This window comes from Lemur catta, chromosome 3, assembly GCF_020740605.2.
Source record: "Lemur catta isolate mLemCat1 chromosome 3, mLemCat1.pri, whole genome shotgun sequence".
NCBI classification, from domain to species: Eukaryota; Metazoa; Chordata; class Mammalia; order Primates; family Lemuridae; genus Lemur; species Lemur catta.
Genome location: NC_059130.1, coordinates 126,278,595 through 126,305,260, shown reverse-complemented (window position 1 = coordinate 126,305,260; position 26,666 = coordinate 126,278,595). Strand labels below are relative to the sequence as shown.

Genomic DNA, 26,666 nt, shown 5'->3' with positions numbered 1-26,666 from the left:
CCCAGTGCAGCCCTCTGCACTGCTGCCATCCGTGTGTTTGTGAAAGTCTGTCCCCCCGGGGGGCATGAGCTAAGGGAGGGCTGCAGCAACCAGTCCTGCCTGGGCACAGGGCACACACCCACCCACAGAGAGGCTCTTGTTCCCACAAGCCCAGCACTGTCAGGATGGAGGACAAGGGCCAGCTAGAAAAAGGGACAACTTGCCACGTGGTGCCCTGGCTCCTATGACACTGGAGAACGGACAGCTCACACCAGGCAGGAAAGGCTCCAGGCCAGCCCGGACAGCTGAGTCCTCTGAACATTTATTACAATGGGTCACTAGCAGCAACAGGGGCAGGGAAGAGGGACGCAGAGTCATTTGCCCTTCAGGTAGATCTTGGGGGTCTGCCAGCCCGCAGGAGGCTCCTTCAGGCCTGCCCTCAGCCAGATGCGCCTCAGGTCTCTCTCGAACTTGATCTGCAAGGACGGAAAAGGAGACCACAAACTAGCCTGTGGCAGAGCCAGGCATTCCCAGCACTCTGCCCACCAGGGCTGAAGCACCCTGCTCACCTGCTTCCGTTTCAGGCGTCTTTCCCGGATCTTCCGCCGCAGGAACCGTGTCCTCTTGACCAGCTTGCGGTACTTGTGGTGGTTCATCTTCCGCCGGCGGATCTTCAGCACGTTTTTGCACTGCATGTGAGGTGCATCCCAGACTCCCTCACCCTCCTGTGTGGGCCCTTCCGCCACCTGGCTAGGTGGACACTCGTAAAATTGGGCTGAAGGCGCAGTCCCAGGGGCCCCAGCATCCAGTCTGGGCACGAGGTACCGGGCAGTGAGCCAGCTCTCCAGGGGGCTAACAGACAACTTCCTGGGCACCAGCATCTCCTCAAGCTCTAGCTGGGCTCCCTTGCCAGGGAGGGAGGCAGCCCTGCTTGGGCCCGTTGGCTGCATGCTGTATCGGGGCCTGTGGGCATGACTGCTCAGCACCCCTGAGACAGGCCAGAGCCGACTGCAGCCTGCAGAAAACAAGATGGCACAGTTGCCACTCATGAGGCTGTAGGCGCCTTACGGGTCACGGTGAGGAGTCGTGCGCACCTTATTCCTGGCCCAAAGCCTGCTGATGCTCTGGGACCCAAACCTCCCTGTGGCATACTTGGAAAGGTACAGAGGAAAGAGTTTGGCCAGGGGCCCCTGCCTCCAGCTATCAGGGCAACAGCTGAGGGCGAGTTGGGCTGCTGAGACCCACATTCCTGACCGGGTGTGCATCCTTCCCATCTGCCCCCACAGGGCCTCCTACCTGCCCAGGGGACAGCCTTGACCAGCTGAGAAGTCAGGCGCGCCAGAAACATGGTCTGTGGGTGGCAGCCCCAGCTGCTCAGGGGAGCTGGAACACAGGTGCCGTCAGATCACGTGGGGCGGCGGGGCAGCGGCCTCAGCAGTCGCAGGCAGGCCGGGACTGGGGCCTCCGTCCTGCCGCGACTCCCGCATCCCCTCACCCTCAGTCACCACAGCCCACGAAGAGGACGCTGCTTCCAGCACGGCTCATCCTCAACGACGATTCGGGCTCAAATCCCGCCGCCACCGCTGCCCAGCTGCGCGACTCTGGCAGGCCACTCGCCCTCCCCGAGCCTCGGTCTCACCCCGCGAGGCGCCAAGCCCCCAGCGCGGGGCGCCGTGGACTCTCGGGACCCGGCCTCAATCCGGCGCGGCCCGCGCAGCCTGGCGCCGGGACCCTCTCGGCTATCCCCGGGGCCGCAGGCCCCCACGCCCCCAAGCTCCCCGCCGACCTCCCCCAGGCTCGACCCCGACGGCCCAAACTGACCATTCCGCCGCCGTGCTCAGGCGCTTCCGGTCCGTCCCCAAACCGGTCCCCCGTCCGCACGGCCGCCCGACGGTTCCGACGTCCAGCGCCCCCTGGCGTCCTCCCGGCGCCCGATTCCGCGTCGGCGCAGGCCCCGCGGGCCCAAGGTGAGAGGACCCGCCCTCTCCGCCCCAGCCTCGGGGTGGCGCCTCAGCTCCGCCTCGCCGCCTGCTCAGCCAGGAAGACATTTCCCACAACCCCAAGGGGTGCCCTCTGCTCCTGCGCAGCCCGCGTTGCGCGTCATTTCCGGGCCGCCAGGGCCCGGGTCCCCCAAGGCCTCGAGCGACGGGCTCGAGACTGCGGAAGTGACGTCACGGCGACGGAAGTGGCTGGGACTGCTTCCTCTATTGGGGCCAGAGGCAACGAGCTGGAGCGAGGCGCTGTGCCTGCGGGCCGGCCTCCTCGCTGCGGGGCTGGAGAGCAGCTCTGCGTGAGGAGAGGAAGGCAGACGGGTGATGGCGACTCGGCCCGAGCTCCCGCCGTGCCACGAGTGTTGGGGGCGGAGCCGTGGGCGCCCCCTGTCGGAAGGGTTCCCCTGCTCACCCTCCAACTGACAGCTCCTGCTGCGCCGGCAGCCTCCTCTCTCCCCCAGTCCGGATAAGTGGAGGAGGCTCCGCATCTAACGCGGAGCAACACAACGCTCCTTGCATAGGTGAATTTCCTTTTCCGTTTTGAAAGCAAGCAGGCCCCCATTTGGCCTGCCCAGAGGCTTGCCTTGCAGGAGCGTCTTCCAGGGAGTCTTAGCAGTAAGTGGCCAGGCTGTGTCATCCCCAGACGCCAACCTGGCTACGCAGTGAGTGGCAGAAAGGAAAGGCCGGTGTGAGGACGGAAAGTGCAGGCTCTGGGCCCAGCTCTACAACTGAGGTCACCAGGTGGCAGGTGATCCTGTCCCCTACCTCTCAGAAGGGCTGGTCGAGATCCCAAGCAGGAAGGCCTATGAGTATGTTAGCAAGCCTGTCTTTCCCCACAATCGCACAGCTTCCCCCAGTAGATTGGTCAAAAATGAGCAGGGTGGTACCCTCCAGACTCCCAACGCTCACCTTAGTGGCCCCTTGTCGCACCTTCACCTGGCCAGCATTCAGGAAGATGCAGAGAGTCCATCAAAGAGCAAGTGATCATGTTGAGAATAGGCCAGGCGAAGGCAGAAAGTGCCCAGCTGGGGACTGGCAGCTTTGGCCTTCAGCTTTCTGAGGTGCTAGGGTGCAGATAAGAGCACCTCCCCAGAGTCAGGGACCAGTAGGAGAAAGGGGATGTGGACACTTCAGTCTGAGAAAGATTTGGGGGCCAGGATGAACTAGAGTGTCCTCCTTCCCCCATCCCAGGAACTAACCAGGATTCGGCCTTTGGGAATTGGAAGTGAGAAAAGGCAAAGCCTGTTAGGGTTCTTGTACCCCAATAGGCTCCAGGCCAAAAGGGAAGGGTCGCAGCTAGGGCATGGCAGCTGTTCATTCACCTTGGCCGCGCAACACGAGTCTATGGCTGGGGCATCCGCCTTCATTCACAGGAGCTACGTGGAGCCTGCTCCAGAAGCAAGTGGACCGTGGCCACCCCGATGAGTGGCCACTGCCAGATTTGTGGGCTGCCTTCCACGGAAGTGGCAGGAGCACTTCTGCGAGGTGTCAGATGCTTGTGTGAGCGGAGCCTGCCGAGTTAGATGAGCTGCAGCCAGACGAGGAAGATCGATCTTTCATTAAGATCTGAGGAAGAAATACTGCAGTGGGAGAGTCAGGGAGGGGCATGTGTTATTTTTTCTAATCTTTTTAACAAAGGAATTCACTAGTCTCTCAAGGAAAGTACACAGTTCTTGCACACATTTCTGTTTTTCCCTAACAAATTTCTCCTGGAGGCAAATAGGTTTCTTCAGAAACTTTAGAATTTTTAGAAATTTTGCATCTCAGGCCTGGAGGTTGGAGGGGCACCAAGGGTGGGAGTGGCTGAGGGCTCATGCTGTAGCCCGAGTTTTGGGTCACAGAAGCCGCAATCTAGGCAGGGCTCTGCCGCCTTGTCAGAGCCTGGCAGTGGCGTTGGAGAGAACTCTTGGACCAGATCCTAGCAAGACAGTAGCCATTAAGTTTTTAGGAGTTTGTAAGCCAGCTGCTAAACACAGGCACTATTTTAAAACACATAAATTTACAGTTAAATAAATTATAACAAATAGGGCAGGGTGTGGTGGCTCTCACCTATAGTCCCAGGGACTTGGGAGGCTGAGGCAGGGAGGATCCCTTGAGGCCAGGAGTTCGAAAGCAGCCTGGACAACATAGTGAGAAAACAAAACTCATCACTTCCTATTTTACTGTTATCCATAGTGTGAAGGTTATTATTTAGGTATTGTAAATGATGAAGGAAAAACCGTATCATGGCTACTGCCTTCAATGAAGTTATGTTGGCAACTTGAAGTTGGCCATGAAAGAAGTATTTATGCCCCAAAAATTGAAAAACCAAGGCCTACCTTCCCCTGGGCCCTTTTTGTTCAGAGTGGCTGTTGACACTTACCAGTACACCATGGCACACCACGGAGCCCACCGTGCCTGAGCCACGGGATTTCTCTCTCAGTGGCTGGGTACCTGGACACAGCAAACCAGGAGCAGTGGTTACTGTACCCCGTGCTGCACGGAGAGCCACAGAGTGACAGTCTTGACCTCTCTGCTAGGCAGTGGCTTTGCCTCAGGATGAAGGAGTTGTCAGTCCTACTTGCCCACCGCCAGGTGGGGGGCATCAGGGTGGGCTGTCCTGGGTGGTGAGGGCCCCATGCCCCTTGCTGACTATGGGGTGGACACTTCGTTGGCTTCATTAATGGTCAGCATGTCCTGGGCCACAATGCTCTCCAACAGGTGCAGGCGAGCTGGCCCAGCTGCTCCACTCCAGGCACCACCTTTGTTGTTTTGGGGCCATGAACCTGCTGCCAGGCCCATGTGGGGCATCCTGCACTGGCCCCCAGCTCCTCCTGTACTCAAGTCATCGTGTGACTGCCCACATAGCTGTCAAGGTGCCTGGGGGAAGGTGTGAGCTGGGCAGGGCCAGGCCCAGGCCCACGCAGGAACATGCAGCAGGCCCTCGAGGCCCTCCAAGGTTTGGCCTGAGGGTGTGGAGTGGAGCTTCTGCTGGGACTGCATGAACAGAGCCCGAGCCAGTGGTCTCACTCCAAGGCCCGCGCCCAGGGTGCAGATGAGAAGGGGGCACAGGTGGGGGCCCCATGGACCCTGGGCGGGCCCCACTGCGTAGGCACCTCGTGGCATGCATGCTCTAGCAACCCCCAAGCTCAGCACTGCCCTTGGGAAGACTTGTGACTCGGGGCCAAGACCTGTGGCTGCCTGAAATGCAAGGGCACCTTGGGGAGTGGGGAAGGCATCTGCCCAGGGCACCCGACACCAGCACTGGAGGGGCAGTGACCGTGCACCTGTTTGGGTTCCCCCTGTGGGTCCTGCCTGGGGCTGGCAATACAGCGTGACCCCTATGCCCATCCTTGCCGCGGGCAGGTGAGAGCCATGGTGTCCCAGCAGTGCAGAGGGACCCCCCCCAGCGAGGAGAACGGGGTGCTATGGCCCCTTCCTCCGCTCACCACACTCAGGTCTGGGCTGGGAACTGTCCGACCAAAGCCCACCCTGCCTGCCCCCGCGTCCAGCCTGAGCCCTCAGGAGGGGGAGCCGAAGCCGCTGTCCCGGCACTGGACTTAGGGTCCAGGTCCCAGAGCTCAAGGGCACCCAAGCTGGCCGAGGCAACAGCAGCAGCATCTGCCCCGCTCCCTTATTACTGGCTCTTGGGGCAGTTCCGCAGCCACTGTGGCCCACGAGCACCTGCCAGCCCTCTGGGGTGCAGCTCTGGTGCTCACGCCAAAGCCCTCCTGGCTGGCGAGACAGGCACACGACCACCCACCTTGGTCCTCCTGTCCGGTTGCTGGGAAGCAGGAGGGTGCGCTGCAGGCCGGGACTGTGGCCCGCGGGGCTGTGTGCAGGCAGAGGCGCCCTTGCGGGGCGGGATCAGCCTCCAGCGCAGGAAGCTGGGTCCGCGGCCGGGGCTGCAGACTAGAAGGCTCTGAGGACACTGCCTTGCCGCTGTGTCCTCTGAATCACGTCCCCTGTGCCAGAGTTTCTCTCCCTCAGCACTGCCGACACTTGGGGGGATGGCTCGTTGCCATCCGGTGCGCCCTGTGCACTCCGGGTGTGGGTGTTGAGCTGCGCCCCTGGCCTGCACTCACTAGATGCCGTAGCACCCCCCCCCTTCCAGCTGGTACAACCAAAAATGTCTCCAGACATCACCAGATGTCCCCTGGGGGCAAAATGCTTCCATGCTCCCAGCCCTGACCCTCCAGCACGTCCTGGCCCGGCCCCATCACTGTTTTCCCCAGATCAGTTCTCAGGAGCTGACACACCGAGGACTGTCCCCGGGGCAGGCCACCTGTCCCAGAAACCTCCCCAGGGCTGGGAGGACAGGTGGAAGGGGGCCAACTGTCTCGTGGAGGGACCCGGCCGACCCTGGCTTTCAGGACACCCCAAATCTTGGTGTCAACCTGGATGCTCCCCAGGGAAGACCTTTGACCTAGGAGAGAGGTGCAAACCTGTGACCCCCAGGTCCAGAGGGGGCTCCGCAGAGTGAGCTGCAGCCATGGAGGCGGCTAGCAGGAGCCTCACTTCGGGGACCACTGGAGGCAGCCACCACGTGCCCCAACTCAAGCCAGCCAGTCTCCAGCTGGGGCCACCAGGGAGCCCCTCGTCCCTCCAGGTCCAGCCCTGGAATCTCATTGCCCTTGCAAGGGCCTCCACCCCACTCCTGCACCCCCACCAGCACCTGGCCTGGGGCACTCCGCAGCGCCCTTGGAGGAGGGGTAGGGCCCTGCGCTGTGTGGGGCCTCAGCACCTCTGCCCCTCCCCGAGGGAGCTGGGTCCCTGGGAGGGCTGAGTCAGCTCTGCACCTGCTGCTCCAGGGACAAACTCCCGTCCCTCCCCCGGGCCGGCAGAGAAGCCACAGAGCAGAGGGACCCTCACATCCCAAGCCCAGCCGGGGCACCTTCCCCATGGGAGGACACTGCTTTTAGAGAAGGGCCTGCCCAGGTGGGCTGGGGACTCCAGTGGGGTCCAGCCAGGTGCCAGCAATTGGCCACACAAGGTGGACGGCATGGGCAGGTCATCTGCCAGGCCACACTTGCCTCGCTCAGCACCCCGAGCTCAGGGGTCGGAGGCGGAGAGGACCCCGAGTCTGGCCTTACCTCTACTACTGCTCTCAGGGCCTGGAGTGCAGGCCAGGGGGCCCTGCCCTACGAACCCACCATCCTGGCAGGACTTGGGGGTGGAACAGAGAAACCACCACCCTTGCCTCAAAGAGTGCAAGGGGCGTTGAAGGGACAGGGCGGTGCTAAGGTGGCCAGGCAGGTGCCTGGGGCAGCGTAGGCCCCTTCCCTGGGGGGCTGACAGCTCATCAAAGGTAAGGGGGATGGGCCCATCCCCTTGGGCAGTGCCCGGATCCAGCCCACACTGTCTGTCGTTCCTGGAAAGGAGGGAAAGGAAGGAGCAGCAGGGGGGATTAGGCCCTAGTCCGCCCGAGCGAGCCCTGTGGAATAACTTTGTTTCCAAACCTCCCCACCTGCTGCCCCCAGGACCTCTCACCTCACCAGGCAGAGGGCCGGGCCAGCGAGCTGACAGGGCGAAGAGCGAGCATGCAGGACCAGCAGCTCCGCCGTGCCCGAGGCCGGGAAGCTGCTGTGCACCCCAGCGAGCACGCAAACGAGCTACAAACCTTGATCGTCCCAACATCCTGAGCAGAGTTGTGTTTATTCAACCACATAAAATGCATATATAGGAAACCTCTAGGAGCTGGTGGCCTGCACTCAGCATTGCACAGATAAAAATATACGACTTTCAGCACAGGTCTAAATACCTTCACAAGTAAAAAATCAGAATTCCCCACGCAAATTTTAAGCTGACAGAATTCAAGTTCTGAGTTTTCATATATAGCTTTAACTTGTTTTAAACACGTTTATTTACAACATGGACAGAGAATAAGGGGCTATTAAGGCCATTTTCTCACTGTGAAACACTGCAAAATATGTACATGGTACAACCTAATATAGGCAGAGGTTCTAAAAATCATCCTTCTTGGCTTAACGTAATTGAGCACTGGTGGGGTGAGGAGGTGGCTGCCGACAGATAGCACCAGGCCACACCACGGGCCGCGTGGGTTTGCTTTTCCACCGAGCTGCCCGCAGGGCTCCTGCCGAGGTGGGACAGGTGTGTGCTGAGCCCCAGGCCAGCCTGAAGCACACCTCACCGTCCCCTCAATTCCATTTCCAAATTCATCTCAAAGTCTGGTCAGAAACCATTTCCGGAAAGAATCGTGCCGCAGGGCTGCTCGGCCGAGATGCGCACAATAGGGAGGGTCTAAGGGCAGCCGCCAGACAGACACTCCAGGGCAAGGGGCCCTGGCTGCCAGTCAGCAGGACCCGCCTCACCTCCGATGCCTGCTGTGCCCAGGGTGGTCCCGCTCATAGCGATGGCCCGTGCGCTCGTACGACCTCGAGCGTTCCCGTGGCTGGTCTCTAGAGTAATGACTTTTCTTCTTGTATTTTCCAGAATTCTCTGCCCGCTCCCGTGACCGGCTTCGAGAGCGGGATGAGCTCCGGCTCCGAGATTTGTGTGGCTTCTGGGTGGGATACTTGTAGTCCTTGGCCTTCCTGGAGCCCCTCCCGTCAGAGCCTTTGTAGGGGGCGCTGCGGTGCGCCTGTCTCGGTGGGGAGTCACTCCGGCTCCGAGAGCGGCTCTGTGACTTGGACCCGCCTGACATTGAGCCACTGTCACTTTTCCTGTGGAAGGACAGCACCACCATACGTGTGACCACCTGTCACAACCAGGCCCTGACACACCCACAGGGTCTCACAGAGGCAAGAGCTCCAGGTTTGGAGAAGAACCACCTCAGGGTAGGAACCACTGTCCCCAAGGGTAGCCACATCACCTCCTGCCACCTGGGGAAAACACCAAAGCACATACCTCCTCTTAGGAGAAGCAGATCGTGACGGGGACCTCGAGTAGCTCTGCTCACAGCTCCTGCTCCGACTTCGACTCTCTCGCCCCTTTGGCAAGCTGTCAACAGGACGGGGGCCGGTTACAGACCCGGAGTCTCCAGACAACCCTGCTGGCCACCGGAGCAGCTCTGGGCGCCTTACCCATTCACGGGGCTGTCGGCCTTGGCTTGCTTCACGCCCTCCACTCTCCTCTTGGTACTCTTCACAGAGAGCGGGGAAGCCTTGTTCCCTTTGCCTTCTTTGGGGGATTCTACTAGAATCAAGTACAAGATGTTAAAAACAAAAAACTTATTTCTTCTGGTAAGAAATAAGTTAGCAGAGTGAGCTAAGGCCACTGGAACAGGCCTGAACTCCCTGCTGCCTAGGATGCGCCACAGACAGGCAGAAGGGCCCTCTACCGCGGTCACTTTCCTCAGGGACTGGGCAGTGGGCACCAGACTTACCTCCGGGGTCCGACAATACGATCTCTTGCCCCAGATTGTAAAAGTTTTATCTAATGACAAGCTAACTGGATAAGTAGGGTAAACAAAAGCATTTTAGAAAGCCTGCCCACATTCCTCACTAATGAAAATACACAGACAAAATCCTCTCCGGGCCCCCGTGTCTCATGTCAAAGATCACCAGCAGTTAGGGGCTCTAGTGCCTGCAGGGCTCTGACAGGCTTCGGATTCGAGTCCAGGAGAAGTCGAGAAGGCAGGAGGGCCACCAACCTCCCCCTGTGGGGGGCGGACCCCTGCACCGACACTCACCCAGCCTGGGGGCGGGCGAGAACCCTGCCGTGCTGTCCAGAGCCTGTGTGCCCCCGGGCGGCAGGCCCCTGGCTTGTGCCTTTGCCTCCTCCATGGCGTGTTTCCTCTTCTCCACTTCACCTTCCAGGTGTGTCAGATCAACCTGCACAGACCAGAGTCCGTCCACTTAGCACAGAGGCTTCTGAGCAAAGATAAACACACATGTCACAGGAGAAAACATAGAAGAACCTTTTTCCGTGTATAAAGCTGCAGAATTTTTAAGCAGATTTCTTGAATTTCTTCTTCAGTTGCTCCAAACAAAAGAAACCAATGGGGACGACTGGGCAGAGGGATCTGTAAACACAAACACTCACTGTCACACTTTTCTCGACGGCCACGTGGCCAGCAAGACTCAGGGCCATAAAAGCAGCCTGCTGGCCACCAGGAAGCTCTGGCACAGGCGAGCGTAACTGGAAGCAAACGACACCAGAGTCTCCTGTGGCCTGGGGACAGGTCAGGCTAGAACCCCCACGGCAGCAATGCACCAACCTCCAGCGTCCGCGCAGCGAGGTGGATGCAGGCACAGGCGATGCTCTCGGGCTGGAACCGCACAAACACGTCAGTGCGAAGGCTGTCGTTCATGTAATTCCTGAAAACCAAGCGCAAGAGGAACTGCAATGCCCCCTGGCAATCTGGGACATCCGTCTGAATTATCTAAAGTCACTACTCCTCTAAGTAGTCTAATGCTAGAACTCAGAGCTAGACAGTCCTGTGAATCTCAAGAGTTAATGGAGGAACATTCTAGCTGCTTTTTCTGAATCAGGACAGGAAAGCAGAGAAATTATTGGAAAAAAAAAAAGGCTGGCTGAATGTCAGACAATTCGTGTGGCTATGAAAGAGAACCGACTTTAACTTTACTTTTCCCCCTCAGCTTTTGGCCTGCTCCCATGCAAAGCACAATACCTCAGAAAGAAAATGTCTACTGTAGTGGTTAAAATGTATCTGATTAAAGAAATCTAAATGCTCAAAATCCATAGTGCAGAGAAACATGCAAACTCAAATCAACTGGCTGAGCGCGAAGCCTGCAAGGCTGCTGTGAGGCCAGCTGTCCTCTTGAGTCCCTTGTCCGCGAAGAGTGCTCACGGCCGGGCCCGTCTCTGGACGACCGAGCTGCGGCTTCCCCGAGGGCGTCCACTTGGAAAGGGAAACACCCTGGTGCAGTTCGGATGCAAAGGCACACCACGCAGAGCAGGCTCAGTGCCCACAGGGAAGTCCTCTTCTCAGCTTAGCAAAGAATCGTTTCCAAATTGTCCCATTGCAACAAGGAGTCTTAAAACGAACATTCATAAAATCAGACAAAGCAACAAAATACTACAAGTTTCATCACAATTAGTACATTTAAAAAACTTTATATTTAGAAAACATAAAAATTTTCATTTTTATGAAATTAAAAGGTTTTTAAACTGGCTACATTTTTAGCATTTTTCTTTGGATATATTTTTCTAAGATTTAATAGACTAAAATCAGACCTTATATTCTCTTTATCAATATTGCAAAAACAAACGATTAATTCCATGAGGAAACAGGTGAACAGGATATATGGTCACTACTCCCCACACGCCCCAGTTATGGCGAGCCGTGGAGTCAGCCTGTGACTGGACTCATCCCCCCACCCTGCCCCTGTATCTTTACCCTAAATACAACCTGGAGAAAGTGACATACAAACCCACTCAGATTTCTAAATGATAAATTCTACAGATGCCTCCTAGAGGCACCTGGCTCTGGAAGCTCTTGCTCCAGGCACTGGAAGGAGGCCGGAGTGATGGCCCAGTGGCCACACGCCCCGACAGCAGCTTTGCAAGTGAAGAACACAGTGATAAACTTAACCATCAGTAACTTTTTTTGTTTCTAATAAAAAATGTTCAGTATTCAAGTAGTAATAATATTAATCCATTAATTTTTAAGTCTTAAAACAAATGAAATCCTCAAAACATACTTAAACTTATTGCTAACATTTAAATTAAGTTACAGTATTTTTAAAAGTGTCCATGGAATAATTTAAAGATGCATACCTTTTCCTAGAATGTGTCAAGTTTAGCTGCTGAAAAGAGCAACTTTAGGCCTTCCAGAAATGACATAATCCCACACTGACAGTCTGAATTCACATCGGCCAATTCACTTCAATTCTTACAACTTTTCATAGAATTTTTTAAAAAGAGAAAGGTACTGCATCTTTATGGTATAGGTACAGCAGTTTTAAAGGAACAAAATTCAAGTCAAGACAGTTATCAACTCTAATCGATACAATTACCAAAGCACAACAGAGGATTAACAAGAAGCACAATCGTCAGAACCACAAGCAGCAGTCGGCCATGACTATGCTATCGAACGCATACCACCAGTCTAGAGCCAGCCTTCGGTGGAGAGCCTGCACTGGATTGGCTGAAGACGGCCGCTGTCCCTGCACCAAAGCGCTTGGACAGCAGAGGAGAAGTCTTAGTCACTTACCCTCAGAGGCTACCCTTTGATTGAAAGAGTACAGAAAAGGAAAGTCAAAATAGGTTCTCTGTTAAACACGTCATAGCACCAGACAATTCAGTCAGCAACATTAAGACCCTTACAGACTTAACTCCGTGAGAAAAACTCACTTAGATACCCAAACACTAACTTGTACTTTGGGCTTCATTTCTAGCACATACATGCATTGCTAAAATCAGTCCCAGAATTGTAGCAAAACTTCCTCCCCACCTTTCTCCCAAGGGATACAATTTCACGGGCGATATAATACCACTAAGTCTAAATTATCATCTGTCACCTTTGATTTCCCTGGGAAAGATCCAACTGTACAAAATCAACAGTCCCCACAAGGAAGACTGTGGACTGTTCAAGGGTTGGGGGACACAGGAGATCCAGGGTTATGGGGAGGAGATGGGCCACCTACCGTTATGCCAGTGCCTGACATTTTGGGAGTCTGATTGGAATTTACGCAACAGGAACACTGGGCACTTGGACAACTCCAGCCCACAACCAAGTCATGGGACCGACTACCCACTGCCCAAGTGCCTCACATCAACACATTCCTGCACTGCCCTTGCTGGTCTCGTAAAACAAGGAAGGTCAACTCACCATGAGGTCTGGACCAGGTGTTGGTTACGCTCACACTCTAACACCTGAAGGTACATAACGATTATCTGGAAGATACGGGTCAGGCAGTTATTACCAAGAACCTCAAGAGCCCAGAATTCAGATCTTGTGGGTGTCCATGCAGCAAGTAAGAGCCTCATGCTAGATCCCAGGGGTGGCTCCTGGTCACACATCTGGCGGATGGCTCAGCTGGAGGGGGAGCTTTTGCTGATGCACCTGCTGCCTGCTTTTGCAGTGGGCAGCGTGCATGCATGTGAGGCCCGGCTGCACACCCCACGGCACGGAAGGCCTAGTTCTTCACCGGGCTGATTTTCATTCTTGTCTTCAACACCTTTCCACCAGTGAGGTTAGCCTGCCCTAAACATCTCTGCACCCCAGTTACCAACTCAAACAGAACACAGTGTGAAAATACTTTCAGCAAATGAAGAAAAGCACTTAAATCGGTGATGGATAATTTACCAAGGATTTGAATTTGAATTCATACTAGAAAAGCTAACAAGCAAGAGAGAAGATATGAGGAAACCCAGAAATAAAAAGGGGATGAAACCAAAATGCTAACAATAATCTTTTTTGTAAAACAAGTTTTTTGTTTAACTTAAAGTACAAGTTTAAAGTATAGTAGCCGTGCTCCTCAATCAATTCATGCTACAAAACTGCTTTAGTTCATTTCAGAGTAAAAGGGTTCAGAATTCTTCCAATGTTCCCATTAAGAGGAAGTAAGACCGTTACTAAAGCAACTTTAGAGAATTAGCTGTTGAGAAAGAAAAATGTATACTAACAGATTCAATTTTTACAAGTTTACCACTGTTTTTGAAAGCCCAAACTTAAAAGATGCCATTTACAAAACTTTAAAAAAATGTTACTAAAATTAACAGATACTAGAAGACTATTGAATCAAAAATCGTTTTGAGATTATGGATGTAAACAGGAAAACCAAAGAAAGGACGCACTCAATCACCTTCAGAGCCTTCCCGTACCGAGATGGCCAGAGGTGGCCGGGCTGAGGCAGTGGCCTGGGGGACCCCCGGAGGCCAGGCACATACCCACCTTGTGAGGATGTTTCACGTGGACGCAGAAACCCAGCTCTTTGAGAACTCGTCTTTCTGCCTTTATAATTTGGTTCTTTAAGTTAACATAATCTTGATCCAGCAGTAAAGGGACAGGTTTCCTACAAGGACAAACCACGTGGTCCACATGAGGGTCAGACAAAACAAGGGCTTTCAAGTCCCTCAGGTCCCTCCAAATGGTGAGGAACTAATACAAACGCCACAACAGAGACATCACTACGAAGCTTATTTCCTTTAACTAAAAAATTGCAAACTACTCCTCACACCCCAGTGCTAACCTACTCATCCTTTCTCAATAATCTTCGCCCCTTTTCCTTACAGATAAACATCTCTCTGGTGCACAAACACGGACTGAACATGTGAGGGTCTTAGCATCTCACTGCACAAGTGCTCAATGCACTTTGGCTCAAAATACAAGGGCATGTGTTTGAGGGAAATGGATAACCAGAAAACCAATATTTAAAAATATTTAAAAATAGACAAAACTGTTTTCCAAAGAAATTCCATTAATTTAGGGAACATAAAGTCTGGGCTACGGTCTAGGGCAGTGGTTCTCAACCAGGGCACTTTTGGTATCCCAGGGCCATGAGGCTACGTCTAGAGGCATTTCAAGCTGCCACAACTTAGGAAGGGTGCTCCTAGCACCTAGTGAGTAGAGAAAGGTGATGCTGCTAAACATCCTACAACACACAGGACTATCCACCACACCTGAGAGGGATCCAGCCCCAAATGTCAACGGTGTGAGATTGAGAACCCCTGCTCTAGAACGTTCAGAAACATGCGGGAAACAAGAAACGGCAGGGCTGTGAGCTGACGTGGGCAAAGCAGGAAACCGATACCAACAAGATGGGGGTTCCGTCCCTCACTGGACAGCATCTGCTGGGTACCCCCTGGACAGGCCCTGTTCTGGGTGCTTGAGAGTACGTTAATGAACAACCCCCAAGCTTAAAATCTCACACCCCAAATTTTGTTATAGCAATGTTATTGTAACTTGATAACCATAAAAAAACTAGACAGGCTGGGCGCAGTGGCTCATGCCCATAATCCTAGCACTCTGGGAGGCCAAGGTGGGTGGATTCTTTGAGCTCAGGAGTTCGAGACCAGCCTGAGCAAGAGTGAGACCCCGTCTCTACTAAAAATAGAGGAAAATTAGCTGGACAACTAAAAATATCTAGAAAAAAAATTAGCTGGGCATGGTGGCTCATGCCTGTAGTCCCAGCTACTCGGGAGGCTGAGGCAGTAGGATTGCTTAAGCCCAGGAGTTTGAGGTTGCTGTGAGCTATAGGCTGATGCCAGAGCACTCTAACCCGGGCAACAGAGTAAGACTCTGTCTCCAGACAAAAAAAAAAAAAAGACATGTTTATGATGACTCTAATAAAGACTTACTTTTTCTCTCTCAGCTGTCGAAGTCGATGAAACACATTCATGACATCCCGTATACGTCTTGGAGCTTCTTCTATTTTGGAGGCCAGGTGAACACAGGCCATTGAGACATGCTGAAATGTAAGCATCGCAACAAACGGATGTTTGTTCCAATCCTGACAGCCTCCAGAGGCTTAAGGGCTACTAAAAGCAAAGAGGAGATGCGCCCAGAGGAACAGGAGGAGGAGAAACAGACCCCCGCAGCACAGGCGACTTCCAAGACCCCCCCGTACAGAGCTCAGACTAGGGGGCAGGTACTATGTCCTCTGAGCAACTGGGCAAAATAACAAGCCCAGGCTTCCTCTCAATATGCGTCCTTGAGAAGGAGTCCTACCTCCATGGAATGCTTCACAAAGGACTTGGTGTAGAAGAACCGCTGGAACAGCACCTGCCCGGTAGCCATGGCAACCTAGAAAAGAGGGAAACGTCCATCACTTTTCGTCTCCATCGTTCAAGACCCTGGCTGAAGTCAGCGCGTTACGGGGGACTCCCCACACAGAGCCCAACACTGCGACGTTTTCCACGTCCCCAACGGGCTCTTCGAGTCCCGCCGCCCGAGGCCCTGCCCGCCGGGGGACAGGACGGCGGGGGTCCGGGCCCGGTCGGGGTGGGGCCGGCGGCCGTGGCCCGGGTGGCGCGGGCCCGGCCCCGCCGCCAACAAAAGGCCCGGCGCCGGCGCGGCGGTTACTGCGGCCCGGGCTCGCGGCCGCGCCCTCACCTGCGGCAGGCGGAGCAGGATGCCGGCCGCCTGGATGAGCTCGCAGCCCACCACGCGGAGGTCGGTCTCCGTGTCAGTGTCGAGGCCGCTCGACATGGACGGCGTGAAGCGGAGCTTGTCGTCAGGCAGAAGGCAGTTCTCCAAGGTGATGAGCACCCCGGAGTACAGCCTGTCTCCGATCAGCACCCCCTGCGACCCGGGGGCTGCGCTCCCCAAGCCTGGGGCGCCGGCCGCCGCCGCGGGAGCCGCTGGCCCCGAAGCCCCGGACGCCGCTGCCGCCGCCGCCGCCATTTTGTGCCGCCGATTCCCCTTCGGCTGCTTCCCGCAGGGCGGCTCCTCGCGACGCGCGGCGGCCGCGACCGCCCCGCCCCGCCCCGCACCATTGGTTCGGCCCGTGGGCGGCCCCACGCCACCTTGTGGCGATTGGCTGTGCTACCTGTCCGTCAGCGACGCACCCCACGCCGACGCTGGAACCCAGCAGGCTCCGCGGCCCGGCCCGACCCGGAAGTGCATCTGTCCGGAGCGAGACGCGGTTGCCGGGCCTGGAGTGCTGGGCCCGCGGTTGCCTGCTCTTGCACAGAGGGCCCAGTCGCGGTAGTGCGTGTTCCAGAAGCCTGAGGACGGCGGGATGTCCCGCCGTCCCCAGCGCGGGGCAGCGTTGGAGGCTCCGCTCGCCTGGCCCTGGAGGGTGGTCAGAGCAGTGGGGCGACGCGCTGGGTAAGTGTCCCCAGCCACTGCCGGCGTCATTGGTCTGCGGTGCTCACTGACTCCCGGGCTTTGGGATGCACGTTAACAGCAGACTCCCCCAAGTTCTTGCCTTCAGAACTCCGCCCACAGAGAAGAGAGATGGGTAAACGGTTCTGGGTTCCTCCAGAGCCCCAGCAGCGCGCGAAAAGGCCGAAGTCCCTCAAGGTTCAGGCCCGGGGCGCTGTGTGGGAAGGGGTTTGGACACAGCCCTACAAACAGCAGGGAGCCATTGAAGGGCTTTATGCATATGTGAACATCCCTGGACTTTACTGACCCTCTGTGCGGGCGAACACAGGCCCTGCCCTTATGTTGCTCTGCCAGCTTTGCAGGAGGGACAGACACAGGACTTATCTGTCGCTGCAGTTCACACTTTCACCAGGGCTAGCACAGGGCCCCAGGTGAGGATGGTGGGGAAGCTAACGGGGAGGAACTTGAGACACTCTGAGCTGCCCCTGACTACGCGGCTCAAATCCAGAGGCCAGTTGGCTTTCACACCCCCCCCCCCCCGCCCCTGTCCTGCTGTGGTCCTGGCCCTGGCAAGGCTTGATCCAGCATCTCAAACAGTGTCAACTGAGAACCAGTCTCTCCTCTCCCCTTCGCCTGCCACAGGCAGTGTGGTTACAGCCACCTATCTCCTCTCCCTAAGGATGGCAGCCCCAGGATGTCCTCTGTGTGAGCTACAGCTGCACACTGTCCAGGAAGGAAGGAATCTCTTCTGGAAACCACCACACAGCTGGTTTCTCCTCAGCCCTGCCTGGACTGCCTGTCCATGCCCTGATCTATGCCCAGAGGCATGGGACTTGGGAAACGCTCCTGCTTTGCAGCCACTCAGGGCCAGGCCCTGTAGCTGGGGAGGGGTCGTTGTACTCCCTCCCTTGCCAGTAGGAAGGAAACCTGGGCTGGAGGAGGGTGAGTGTTGCAGGGGAGTGGCCTACAGTGGTCTGCCACGCCCATCTTCCTTTACTGAGAGGGAATGCAGAAAAGGCAGCTCACCATGTTCAGACCCAGGTCCCACACACCAGAGGGCTCCTCGTCCTCCACCTTGTCTACTCAGTAGCCATTGACAATTGACGCGCACTAAGCACCCTGTGCACACAGCCAGGCACTGCACTTGTGCCGCAGAAAAGACTGAACAAGACTCAGTCCCCTCCGAACGCTTATGGCGTAGTGGTCATCCTTAGGCTCAGTGACAGGGGCCAGGAGGAGGGGCCTCCGAGGAGGCCGTGCAGCGGAGTAAGTGGTCAGGTTGAAGCAATCTCTAAGAGATGCATGGCCAGGACCTGAAAGGTTCTGCATGGGGCGGGGGGTGAGTGTTGAGTCTGAAGAATGGCTCCTAGGCAGCTGCTGGCAGAGGATGAAGGACGGTGCCAGCACAGGGCAGTGTGGCTGCTTTGGGTGGGGAGACAGGCACTCAATGTGGGAGCCCCTGCAGGAAACAACCAGTCTAGGGCTGGGGGTGCACTTTCCATGAATGTGGGAGGCATCAGCAAGCAGATGGGACTGGCACCCATGCAGTGTGTTGGGTTTATTCCAGTTCCAGGAGACCACCTTGGTGAGAGCTATTGGGGCATGGTGGGATCAACTGTGGACACCAATAATGAGGCAGAGGAAGAGACCCCAGAGCTAGAGAGGGGGATCCAAATGGGAACGGCTTTGGGTGGAGCCAGGTCGCCAAGAGGGCCAGGGGGGACCTGGTCCTGAGCAGTTGAGGGGACACACTGTCCACTGCATGGGGTGTGTGTCTGGCAGAGGGTTGGTAGAGCTCCTGTGGCTTGCTGAGAACACGCTCCTAGACTTAATGGAGGGGACTGTTAGCTGTTATGACCTCCCCAGGTGACCTGTTGGAAAAGTCAACCCAATCTGCAGGGACAGAAGGGAGGCTGGGATTAGAAGCACTGCCTGCTGGGCTGTGGCGTATGGAAGGGAGACAGCATGGAAACTGAGGCAGAAGGGCTGAGCCACAAGGTCCCTGATGGACACAAGAAAGAAACCGGGGGAAGGTCGAGGGTGAGGTCAGCCCTGGGCAGGGTCACAGCAGGGAGTGGGGCGTTTGGGGTCAATCAGGGAACTGGGGGGCTGGGTGCTGGACAAGCCACTCCGTACAGCCCTTGAGGATCAGAAGCATGGGGCAAATCCCCAAATTTGCAGAAGGAAGGGGCAGGCTCAGTTACACCCAACAACCAGGGACCCCTCACCCCAGCAGCCTCTCCCACACCACGAGACTGTCATGGCGAGACTGTCATGGCGGGCATGCAGGCACCTCAGAGGCAGAGCACACCCAAGGTGTGTTTGCTTGACACCAGAAAACAACTCACAAAGCCAAACACCCCACAACTTTATTGGCACAATCTACTGGAGACAGTCCTGTGAATCTATCCCATTGAGAGAAGACAAGGCCTTCTCATGTGTCTTCGTGAAATGTAAATACAATTACAAATCAAACTTGCAAACTGCTCACTAAATAATTACTTTGCTCTTATTTTCGTTACGATCGTCGGGGAAAAAGCCGTCCTAACCTGGACAGCGGCAACCGCTCAGTGGTACTGCACAACTCTGGAAAAGATGCCTTCAGGCTCCTTCCCGTCCCCCAAGGCTGCAGCAAATCCTTCCTGTCGCCTCCTGTTGGCCAGAACAGCCAAAGATTTGAAAGTCTTTGGTTCGTAGATGGCCAGATCTGCAAGCACCCTCCTGTTGAGCTCCACCTGGCACTGGGGAAACAGAGTCAGCATCAAAAATGAGCTTCAGGAGGGTCCTATGCTGGGCGGGGCAAAGAGAATGCAGCTGTGGTGGCTGGAGGTCGAGGCAGGTGGACTGCTTGAGGCCAGGAGTTTGAGACCAGCCTCGGCAAAACAGCAAGACCCCATCTCTACAAAAATAAAAAAATTAGCTGAGGCAGGAAGATCGCTTGAGCCCAGGAGTTTGAGGTTGCAGTGAGACATGATGACATCACTGCACTCCAGCCTGGGTAACAAAGCAAGACCCTTAAAAAAAAAAAAAAAAAGAATGCAGCCCAGAGTCCCACGGTCTGAGTGGCCCTCCTCAGCAGACTCAGGGTGACTCCAGGCAAGTCTCTGCCCTCCGGAGGACTGTTAATACTGCAGGGCAAGAGGGGAGGGGCAGGAGGAGCCTGTCTGGCTGACCCAGGGGAGGACTTCCAAGCAGGATGCTGAAGGGTAAATGTGGACGGGGTGAAGGGGCATCTTGGAATCTGTGTGATCTGGGAGAGGTGGCTGGAGTCCAGTGCCTGTGCCAGCCTTGGGACCAAAGACCTTGTTTAGGAAAATGGTCATCAGGAGGATGGAACCAAGACTGCTGGCCTGGAGTAAACCAACTCAGAAGTTCCCACAAGAGAGCTAAGCCACGGCCGTGACCGAGTAAAACTGTAGGTGATTTCAGAAAGGTAAGAAACACTACCAGAGTCCAAGGAGCAAAGAAGGGTGAAGGTCTCAAGCATTAAATGCAGCCACCAAGGATGGAGCAGGACCAACTGTACCACCTGGACCTATGTGCCTTGGGCAAAGTCTATCTCCTTTCTGAGCCTCAGTTGCCCCTCAGTAAAATGGGGACATCACACTTCCTAAGCTTGCCCTGAGTATCTTTATAAAGCACCAAAGACAGGGTTTGCTGCAAGGTACAGGAAAAATGTCCAACCCCTTAACTTTTTTTTCTTTCCTTTTCTTTCTTTCTTTTTTTTTTTTTTTTGAAACAGAGTCTCACTCTGTTGCCTGGGCTAGAGTGCCGTGGCGTCAGCCTCGCTCACAGCAACCTCCAACTCCTGGGCTCAAGCAATCCTTCTGCCTCAGCCTCCCGAGTAGCTGCGACTACAGGCATGTGCCACCATGCCTAGCTAATTTATTTATACACACACACACACACACACACACACACACACACATATATATATTTAGCTGTCCAAATCATTTCTTTCTATTTTTAGTAGAGACGGGGGTCTCCCTCTTGCTCAGGCTGGTCTCAAACTCCTGACCTCGAGCAATCCTCCCACCCTGGCCTCTCAGAGTGCTAGGATTACAGGCGTGAGCCACCGTGCCTGGCCCAACCCCTTAACTTTTTAAGAAAAAATTTAAATGTATACAAAAGCAGAGGAAATAGCATAATCATTAGATTCAACAATTACAATGATTTTGCAACATTTGCTTAAACTATCCCTTCTCTCCAAAACATTTCCCCTCCTTTTTGATTGTATAAGTTTCAGCATCACCTGCTATGACATCAGAAATCGTTCACTGTTAAAACTTCCAAATTAAAGTTAAAGCCAAGTTTTTCTACCTTTTTTCCTTAATGAGGAAACATCAAGGTTCACATCTCAGTACCACATGCCCTGTTTCTAGTTATGCTCTGCTACCAGCAGGGCAAGGGAGAAGCAAGTGTGGAAACCTCTGACCTGCCAGAACCCCCCCACCAAGGACAGAAAGCAGCGTTACGGTGCAGCCCAGCAGGTCCCTTTGCCCGTGCTGCACAGACTGGCCAGGCTGGATCATGCCCGATGGGATGGTTCCTGCGGATGCCAGCATCTCCCAGGCGCAATCCTCAACCCTACCTTAATCAGATTGGCAATGAACGCTGGGTACTTCAGGCCGTGTTCCTGGGAAGCAGCTGTAATTCGATTAATCCAGAGCTGAAATAAGAAAACACTGAGATGCTTAGGAACAATTTCTGGATGTCATATCCATACCTTCCAGCAAAGGCTCCAACTGAACTAAAAGGTATTTTTGTAAAAATAAATAGAGGCTGGTGTAGTAGCTCATGCCTGTAGTCCCAGCACTTTGGGAGGATGAGGTGGGAGAGGGAGGATGGCTTGAGGCCAAGCGTTGGAGGCTGCAATGAGCTACGATGCCACCACTGCACTGCAGCCTGGGCAACAGAGTGAAACCCTGTCTCAAAAAAAAAAAAGAAAACATAGTGTTTTCTACTCAGGCTTGCAGTACCATCAATAGCAAGCAAAAGGTTGATGTTCTTCACCTGACGCAGGGTTCACTTCTACATGATAACACGCTATAAGGCATTAAGAACACAGAGTGAGCAAGAGCTTCTGTGGCAGACGAAGCTCAGTCTAGCAAAGGAGCTTCATGGATAAATTATTACAGCCACTGTGATTAAGTGCTGAGAGGCAGGAAAAAAACACTCAGGGAGGTGAACAGATGCCAGCAAAGAGCAGAGCTGACAGTCTGGAGGGAGGGAGGGTCCTCACAGAATACTGGCTGGTAAGGACAGGTCTGTTCCATGCCCAGCAAACACAGAAACACAGCAGCAGCAGCGAGTGAGACTAATGGGTAGCCATGGAAAAAACTGGAAGGATGAGTCAAAATGATGCTTGGCTGGGGCATGGTGCAGTGGAAGTCTCTGAATGGATCTGCTCTGAGGTTTCATTTTTTTTTAGAGACAAGGTCTTGCTCTGTCCCCCAAGCTGGAGTACAGTGGCACAATCATAGGTCACTGCAGCCTCCAACTCTTAGGCCCAAGGGATTCTCCCAGCTCAGCCTCCCAAGTAGCTGGGACTACAGGCAGGCGCCACCACACCTAGCTGCACCTTTCTGACTTTAAACGGTCAGGTGAGTTTCTTACCACCTCCCCCACCTTAATTCATTCAGCCGATATTTACAAAGCATTACTGACCTAGACCCTGGGTTACACCACTCAAAAGAATAACAAGATCCTTCCTGAAGCTTGCATTCTAGTAGGGGGGAGGCAACCAGCAATAAACAACCAACCACGTAAACTACAAGGTATGTTAGATGTTAAGTTCACGAGAGTGGGGCAGGGGTGATGAGGGGTGCCTCTCTCAGAAGGCGGCACTTGGGCAGAGCGGAGGGCCAAGCCATGCAGAAACTCGAAGGATTTCCAGGTAGAAGAAACCACAAGTGCAAAGAGCTTGAAAGGGGCAGGCCTCGTCTCTTTAAGGAGCACCTCAGAAGCCAATCGAGGCCCTGGCGTGGGTGGGCCTCAGGGAGTGGTCAGAGTAACCAGGCCTGTGGCCTAGGTTTGACTTGTTACCATGGGGACTGGAAGCCACCACAGGCTTTTAAGCACAGGGAAGACATGAGCAGTAGGGACTGCGGTGGTGGCTGGCTGGCATGAAGGCCCTTGCTCTGGCCCGGCGAGCCACGGTGGTCTGGTGCGGGGTGGCAGAGGAGGTCAAATCGTGGATATCCCATATTCTGTGTGTAGGGCAGGCAGGATATGCTAGGGTTCTGAATGTGAGATGTGAAGGAAACAAAAGAGCTGAGCATGGTAGTGAGGTTTCTGACTCTGGCGCAGGGAAAGACGCATCCGCTGAAATGCGGAAGGCCCCAGCGACCTGCCTTTGGACCCGCTAGGTTTGAAAGGACTGCGGGGGTTGGGGCGGCTTGCAGCCCGGAGCCGCGGGGGGCGGGCCCTCTGCGGTGCGACTCCCCGGGGTCGGAAACCAGGCGGGGCCTGCGGGGCGCGGGACTGCTGGGCTTCGGGGTCCACGCTTACTGTCCTCATGTTCCTCTTCTTCAGTTTCCGCGCTTTGGTGCATTTCACAAAGGCTCTAGTCACAGCTCTGACCGCCAACCTGTAGCAGCGGTTCTTCCTCCCCCGGAAATGCTGGGTTAAGAAACGGGAAACGAGGGCTGTCGGTGGGGCCCGCGCGGCCCACCCGGGCGCCGCGAGCGCAGGCCGGGCGCGGGCAGGCGGCACTCACCCGGGCGTGCTTCAGCACCTCCTGGATCCGCCAGTAGCGGTCGGTGACGCGGTTCCGCAGCCAAAGCTGCGCGGTGAGGAAGACCATGGCGCGCGCGGGCCAGCGTCTCGGCTCCTCAACCACGCACAGAGCGCGCCGCCGCCATGATACCCAGGGCGGAAACAGCGGCCACGAGCGCTTCCGGGTCAGCGGCCGGCAGAGGACTTCCGGGCGCGCGCGTGCGCTTGTCGCCCTCCCGGGAGTTGCCGAGCGCCAGTCCTCGGTTCCGCAGACGTTGCGAAGGTGCGGTCGCCTCCTGGACCTCGCAGGGGTTACGTGTGTGGTAGATTAGACGTGGCCGACGTGGAAGAATGAAAATAGAACCGGGGATACAGCTTGTAAAAGAAAACGATATTTCTGCACCCTCCAAGTGTATTTTGCCAGGGGGACGTTAAGCCCTGGAGACGGAGGCACAGAGCTTGCTTGCGGGTCTGCTGGTGAGATGACTGTAAGGTTTTTTGGATTGGCCGGCGCCAGAGAAAGAAAGACGAGTAGAGTTGAAAAGGATAAGTAAAGAGGCTTTATTGGGGCGTTACTGGGTGAGGGTAACGAGTCCCAAGAGGGGAGGATTGCTCGAGGTCAGGAGTTCAAGACCAGCCTGAGCGAGAGCAAGACCCAGTCTCTACTAAAAATAGAAAGAAATTAGCCAGACAACTAAAAATATATAGAAAAAATTAGCTGGGCATGGTGTCGCATGCCTGTAGTCCCAGCTACCCGGGAGGCTGAGGCAGGAGGATCGTTTGAGCCCAGGAGTTTGAGGTTGCTGTAAGCTAGGCTGACGCCACGGCACTCTAGCCTGGGCAACAGAGCAAGACTCTTGTCTCAATAACAACAACAAAAATAATAAAAATTTCAAATTACAGAAGATATGCAAGACTAATAGAGGGAACTCCCCTATAAGCTATACCAAAATGCACCCAGTGTTTACATTTTGCTCCATTTGTTTTGTCATTCTAACACTCTTGACGCAAATTCACCGTTTACATTTTGCTCCATTCTTAAGTCATTTCTTTCTATAAATATTTACACACGTCTTTTTCTCTGAGCCATTTGAGAGAAAGTTGGAGATATCTTTTTTTTTTTTTTTTTTTTTTTGAGACACAGCCTCACTCTGTTGCCCAGGCTAGAGTGCTGTGGCGTCGGCCTAGCTCACAGGAACCTCAAACTCCTGGGCTCTAGGCTGACGCCGCAGCACTCTAGCCTGGGCAACAGAGTGAGACTCGGTCTCAAAAAAAAACAAAAAAACAAAACTCCTGGGCTCAAGCAATCCTCCTGCCTCCGTAGCTGGGACTACAGGCATGTGCCACCATGCCCGGCTAATTTTTCCTACATATATTTTTAGTTGTCCTGCTAATCTCTTTCTACTTTTTAGTGTAGACGGGGTCTCGCTCTTGCTCAGGCTGGTCTCCAACTCCTGAGCTCAAACAATCCACCTGCCTTGGCCTCCCAGAGTGCTAGGATTACAGGCGTGAGCCACCACGCCCGGCAGAGATATCTTAATACTTCATTGTGTAATTCCTAAGAACAAGGACATTCTCTTACAAGCCACAGTACAATGATCAAAATGAGGAAATTTAACATTGGTACAATACTATTATCTATCCTATAGTCCATATTCAAATTTTGTCAAACATCTGGGGTAGCATTTTCCCCTGTCCGGGAGTGTGCACTGCCATTGGTGGTCCTGTCTGACCTTTAGTCTTAACCTGGAACGTTTCCTTTCCTTGTCCTTCTTGACCTTGGGGTTCTTGAAGAGTTCGGGCTGGTTATCGTGCAGAACCTCCCGCAGTTTGAGTTTGTCTGATGTTTCCTCATGATTAGAATGAGGCCGTACATTTTTGGCAGAACACTGTAGAAACATACTGTGTTCTTCTCAGTACGGGGCTGGGAGGCTGTGATGTCACACTGTTTCAGCGTCGGGAGTGGTAATGTTCGCAAGCTTTCGTCATCATTTTTACCTTTGTAATTAGGAAGCAGTGTGTAGAGAAACACCCTTTGTGTGATTACTGGCCACCCAGTAAGCAGATGCTGAGATAAAGTTATTGTGTGATGCCTGTTAAAGAAGAAAGAAGCAGGATTGGGCAGGGAGAACCTCAGGAACAACGTCTTCGGCTAACCCAACAGTTCTGACGCAGAGACGGCCTGTTAGAGAAGTCTTGTGTGGGGCGCAAATGGCCAGACCCTGGCATCTGGCTGTGCTCAGTCAGTGGCTGGGACTGCCGGGAAAGGGATGCCCTTGGCTGCAGTGCTGCTGTGTATGTGACAGGTGCTTCTCGAGCAGCAGCCCTCCGCGGGCACCACACTTTGAGATGACATAAGTATCTTGTTCCTCACCAAACCTGCACTCACTCACTTGAGCATCCTTCGGTGGTTTTCTAACTCCATCATTCTTTCCACATTTATTAATATTTAGCATTCTACTTCAAAAACAGCTTTCCCCATTTTGGGGGGGGTGGTGCAGTATTAACAGTGATAGAAGAGTCTGCACTGAGAGTGTGATGTTTGAGTGAAGAAGGACGTGCACAGTGGGGGCAGGTATCTGGAGGAGGAATGTGCCAGGCGGAGAGACCAGCAAGCACAGAGGACCTGAGGCAGGAGCACGGCTGGTGTGGCCGAGGTGCAGCAGCACTGCCCACGTGGTTGGAGGGGAGCAAGCCAGTGTCCCTGCGTTGGGCCCCTGAGTCTGAGTGAGCAAGTAGGAGGCTGGAGACATGAGCACTGTGTAGGGCAGGGAGGTCGTTGCAAGGACTTTGATGTTCCCGTTGCCATGCTGCAAAATAAACTACCCAGAAACTTTGTGGCTTGAAACAACCATTTTATTTTATTCACCATTTCAGGGTCAGGAATTTGGGAAGGTGGGCAGGTCTGGCTCAGGGTCTCATGTAGTTGCAGTCCGCAATGGATGGGGCTGGGGCACTAGAAAGGGGGGAACCGAGGCACCTGTCTCTTCATATAATCTCAGGACCTCTCCTTGTGGTCTCTCCTTGGGGCTTGTTGGGGCTTCCTGACAGCATGGCGGCTTCAGGCAACAGGCTGACTGCTGGCAGGGCGGCTGAAGGCATCAAGAGCAGGTCTTCCTCTACAGGGCGATGCAGAAGCTGCATTGCTTTTCTCGCCCATCCTGGGAAGTTGCACAGCATCACTTCAGCTGTGCTCTGGGGTCTCAATAGTTACAAAATACACCCACTGTCAAAGGGAAGAGATACAGAGCCCATTGGACCCGCCAATAGGTTGGATTTGGGGCAAGAGGGAACAGGAGAAATAA

At 54.6% G+C, this 26,666-nt stretch overlaps 3 protein-coding genes across 7 annotated transcripts; all 3 read right to left on the bottom strand.

The window, feature by feature from the left end:
- Positions 1-285: 285 nt before the first annotated feature.
- On the bottom strand, positions 286-1,977 carry AURKAIP1 (aurora kinase A interacting protein 1). Its single transcript, XM_045548772.1, has 4 exons — positions 1,801-1,977; positions 1,276-1,362; positions 549-994; positions 286-455 (listed from the first exon to the last, which is right to left on the bottom strand). Exons 2-4 carry the CDS (start codon positions 1,325-1,327, stop codon positions 354-356), a joined length of 600 nt encoding a protein of 199 aa, XP_045404728.1. The 5' UTR covers positions 1,328-1,362; positions 1,801-1,977; the 3' UTR covers positions 286-353.
- A 5,608-nt stretch (positions 1,978-7,585) lies between these two features.
- Positions 7,586-16,251, bottom strand: CCNL2 (cyclin L2). 5 transcript variants are annotated; one of them, XM_045548767.1, is made up of 11 exons: positions 15,931-16,251; positions 15,547-15,621; positions 15,177-15,286; positions 13,771-13,891; positions 12,706-12,770; positions 10,129-10,228; positions 9,829-9,933; positions 9,601-9,742; positions 8,993-9,104; positions 8,817-8,909; positions 7,586-8,632 (listed from the first exon to the last, which is right to left on the bottom strand). In XM_045548767.1, exons 1-11 carry the CDS (start codon positions 16,219-16,221, stop codon positions 8,278-8,280), a joined length of 1,569 nt encoding a protein of 522 aa, XP_045404723.1. In that variant the 5' UTR covers positions 16,222-16,251; the 3' UTR covers positions 7,586-8,277. The 5 variants fall into 5 exon arrangements, with proteins under 5 accessions (XP_045404723.1, XP_045404724.1, XP_045404726.1 ...); XM_045548768.1 differs by having other exon boundaries at positions 8,993-9,101; positions 15,931-16,248; XM_045548770.1 differs by lacking the exons at positions 12,706-12,770; positions 13,771-13,891; positions 15,177-15,286; positions 15,547-15,621; positions 15,931-16,251 and adding an exon at positions 10,636-12,081.
- A 2,744-nt stretch (positions 16,252-18,995) lies between these two features.
- Positions 18,996-23,540, bottom strand: MRPL20 (mitochondrial ribosomal protein L20). The gene is made up of 4 exons (XM_045548765.1): positions 23,363-23,540; positions 23,155-23,265; positions 21,236-21,313; positions 18,996-19,385 (listed from the first exon to the last, which is right to left on the bottom strand). The coding sequence occupies exons 1-4, from the start codon at positions 23,447-23,449 to the stop codon at positions 19,212-19,214; spliced, it is 450 nt and encodes a 149-aa protein (XP_045404721.1). The 5' UTR covers positions 23,450-23,540; the 3' UTR covers positions 18,996-19,211.
- Positions 23,541-26,666: the final 3,126 nt, after the last annotated feature.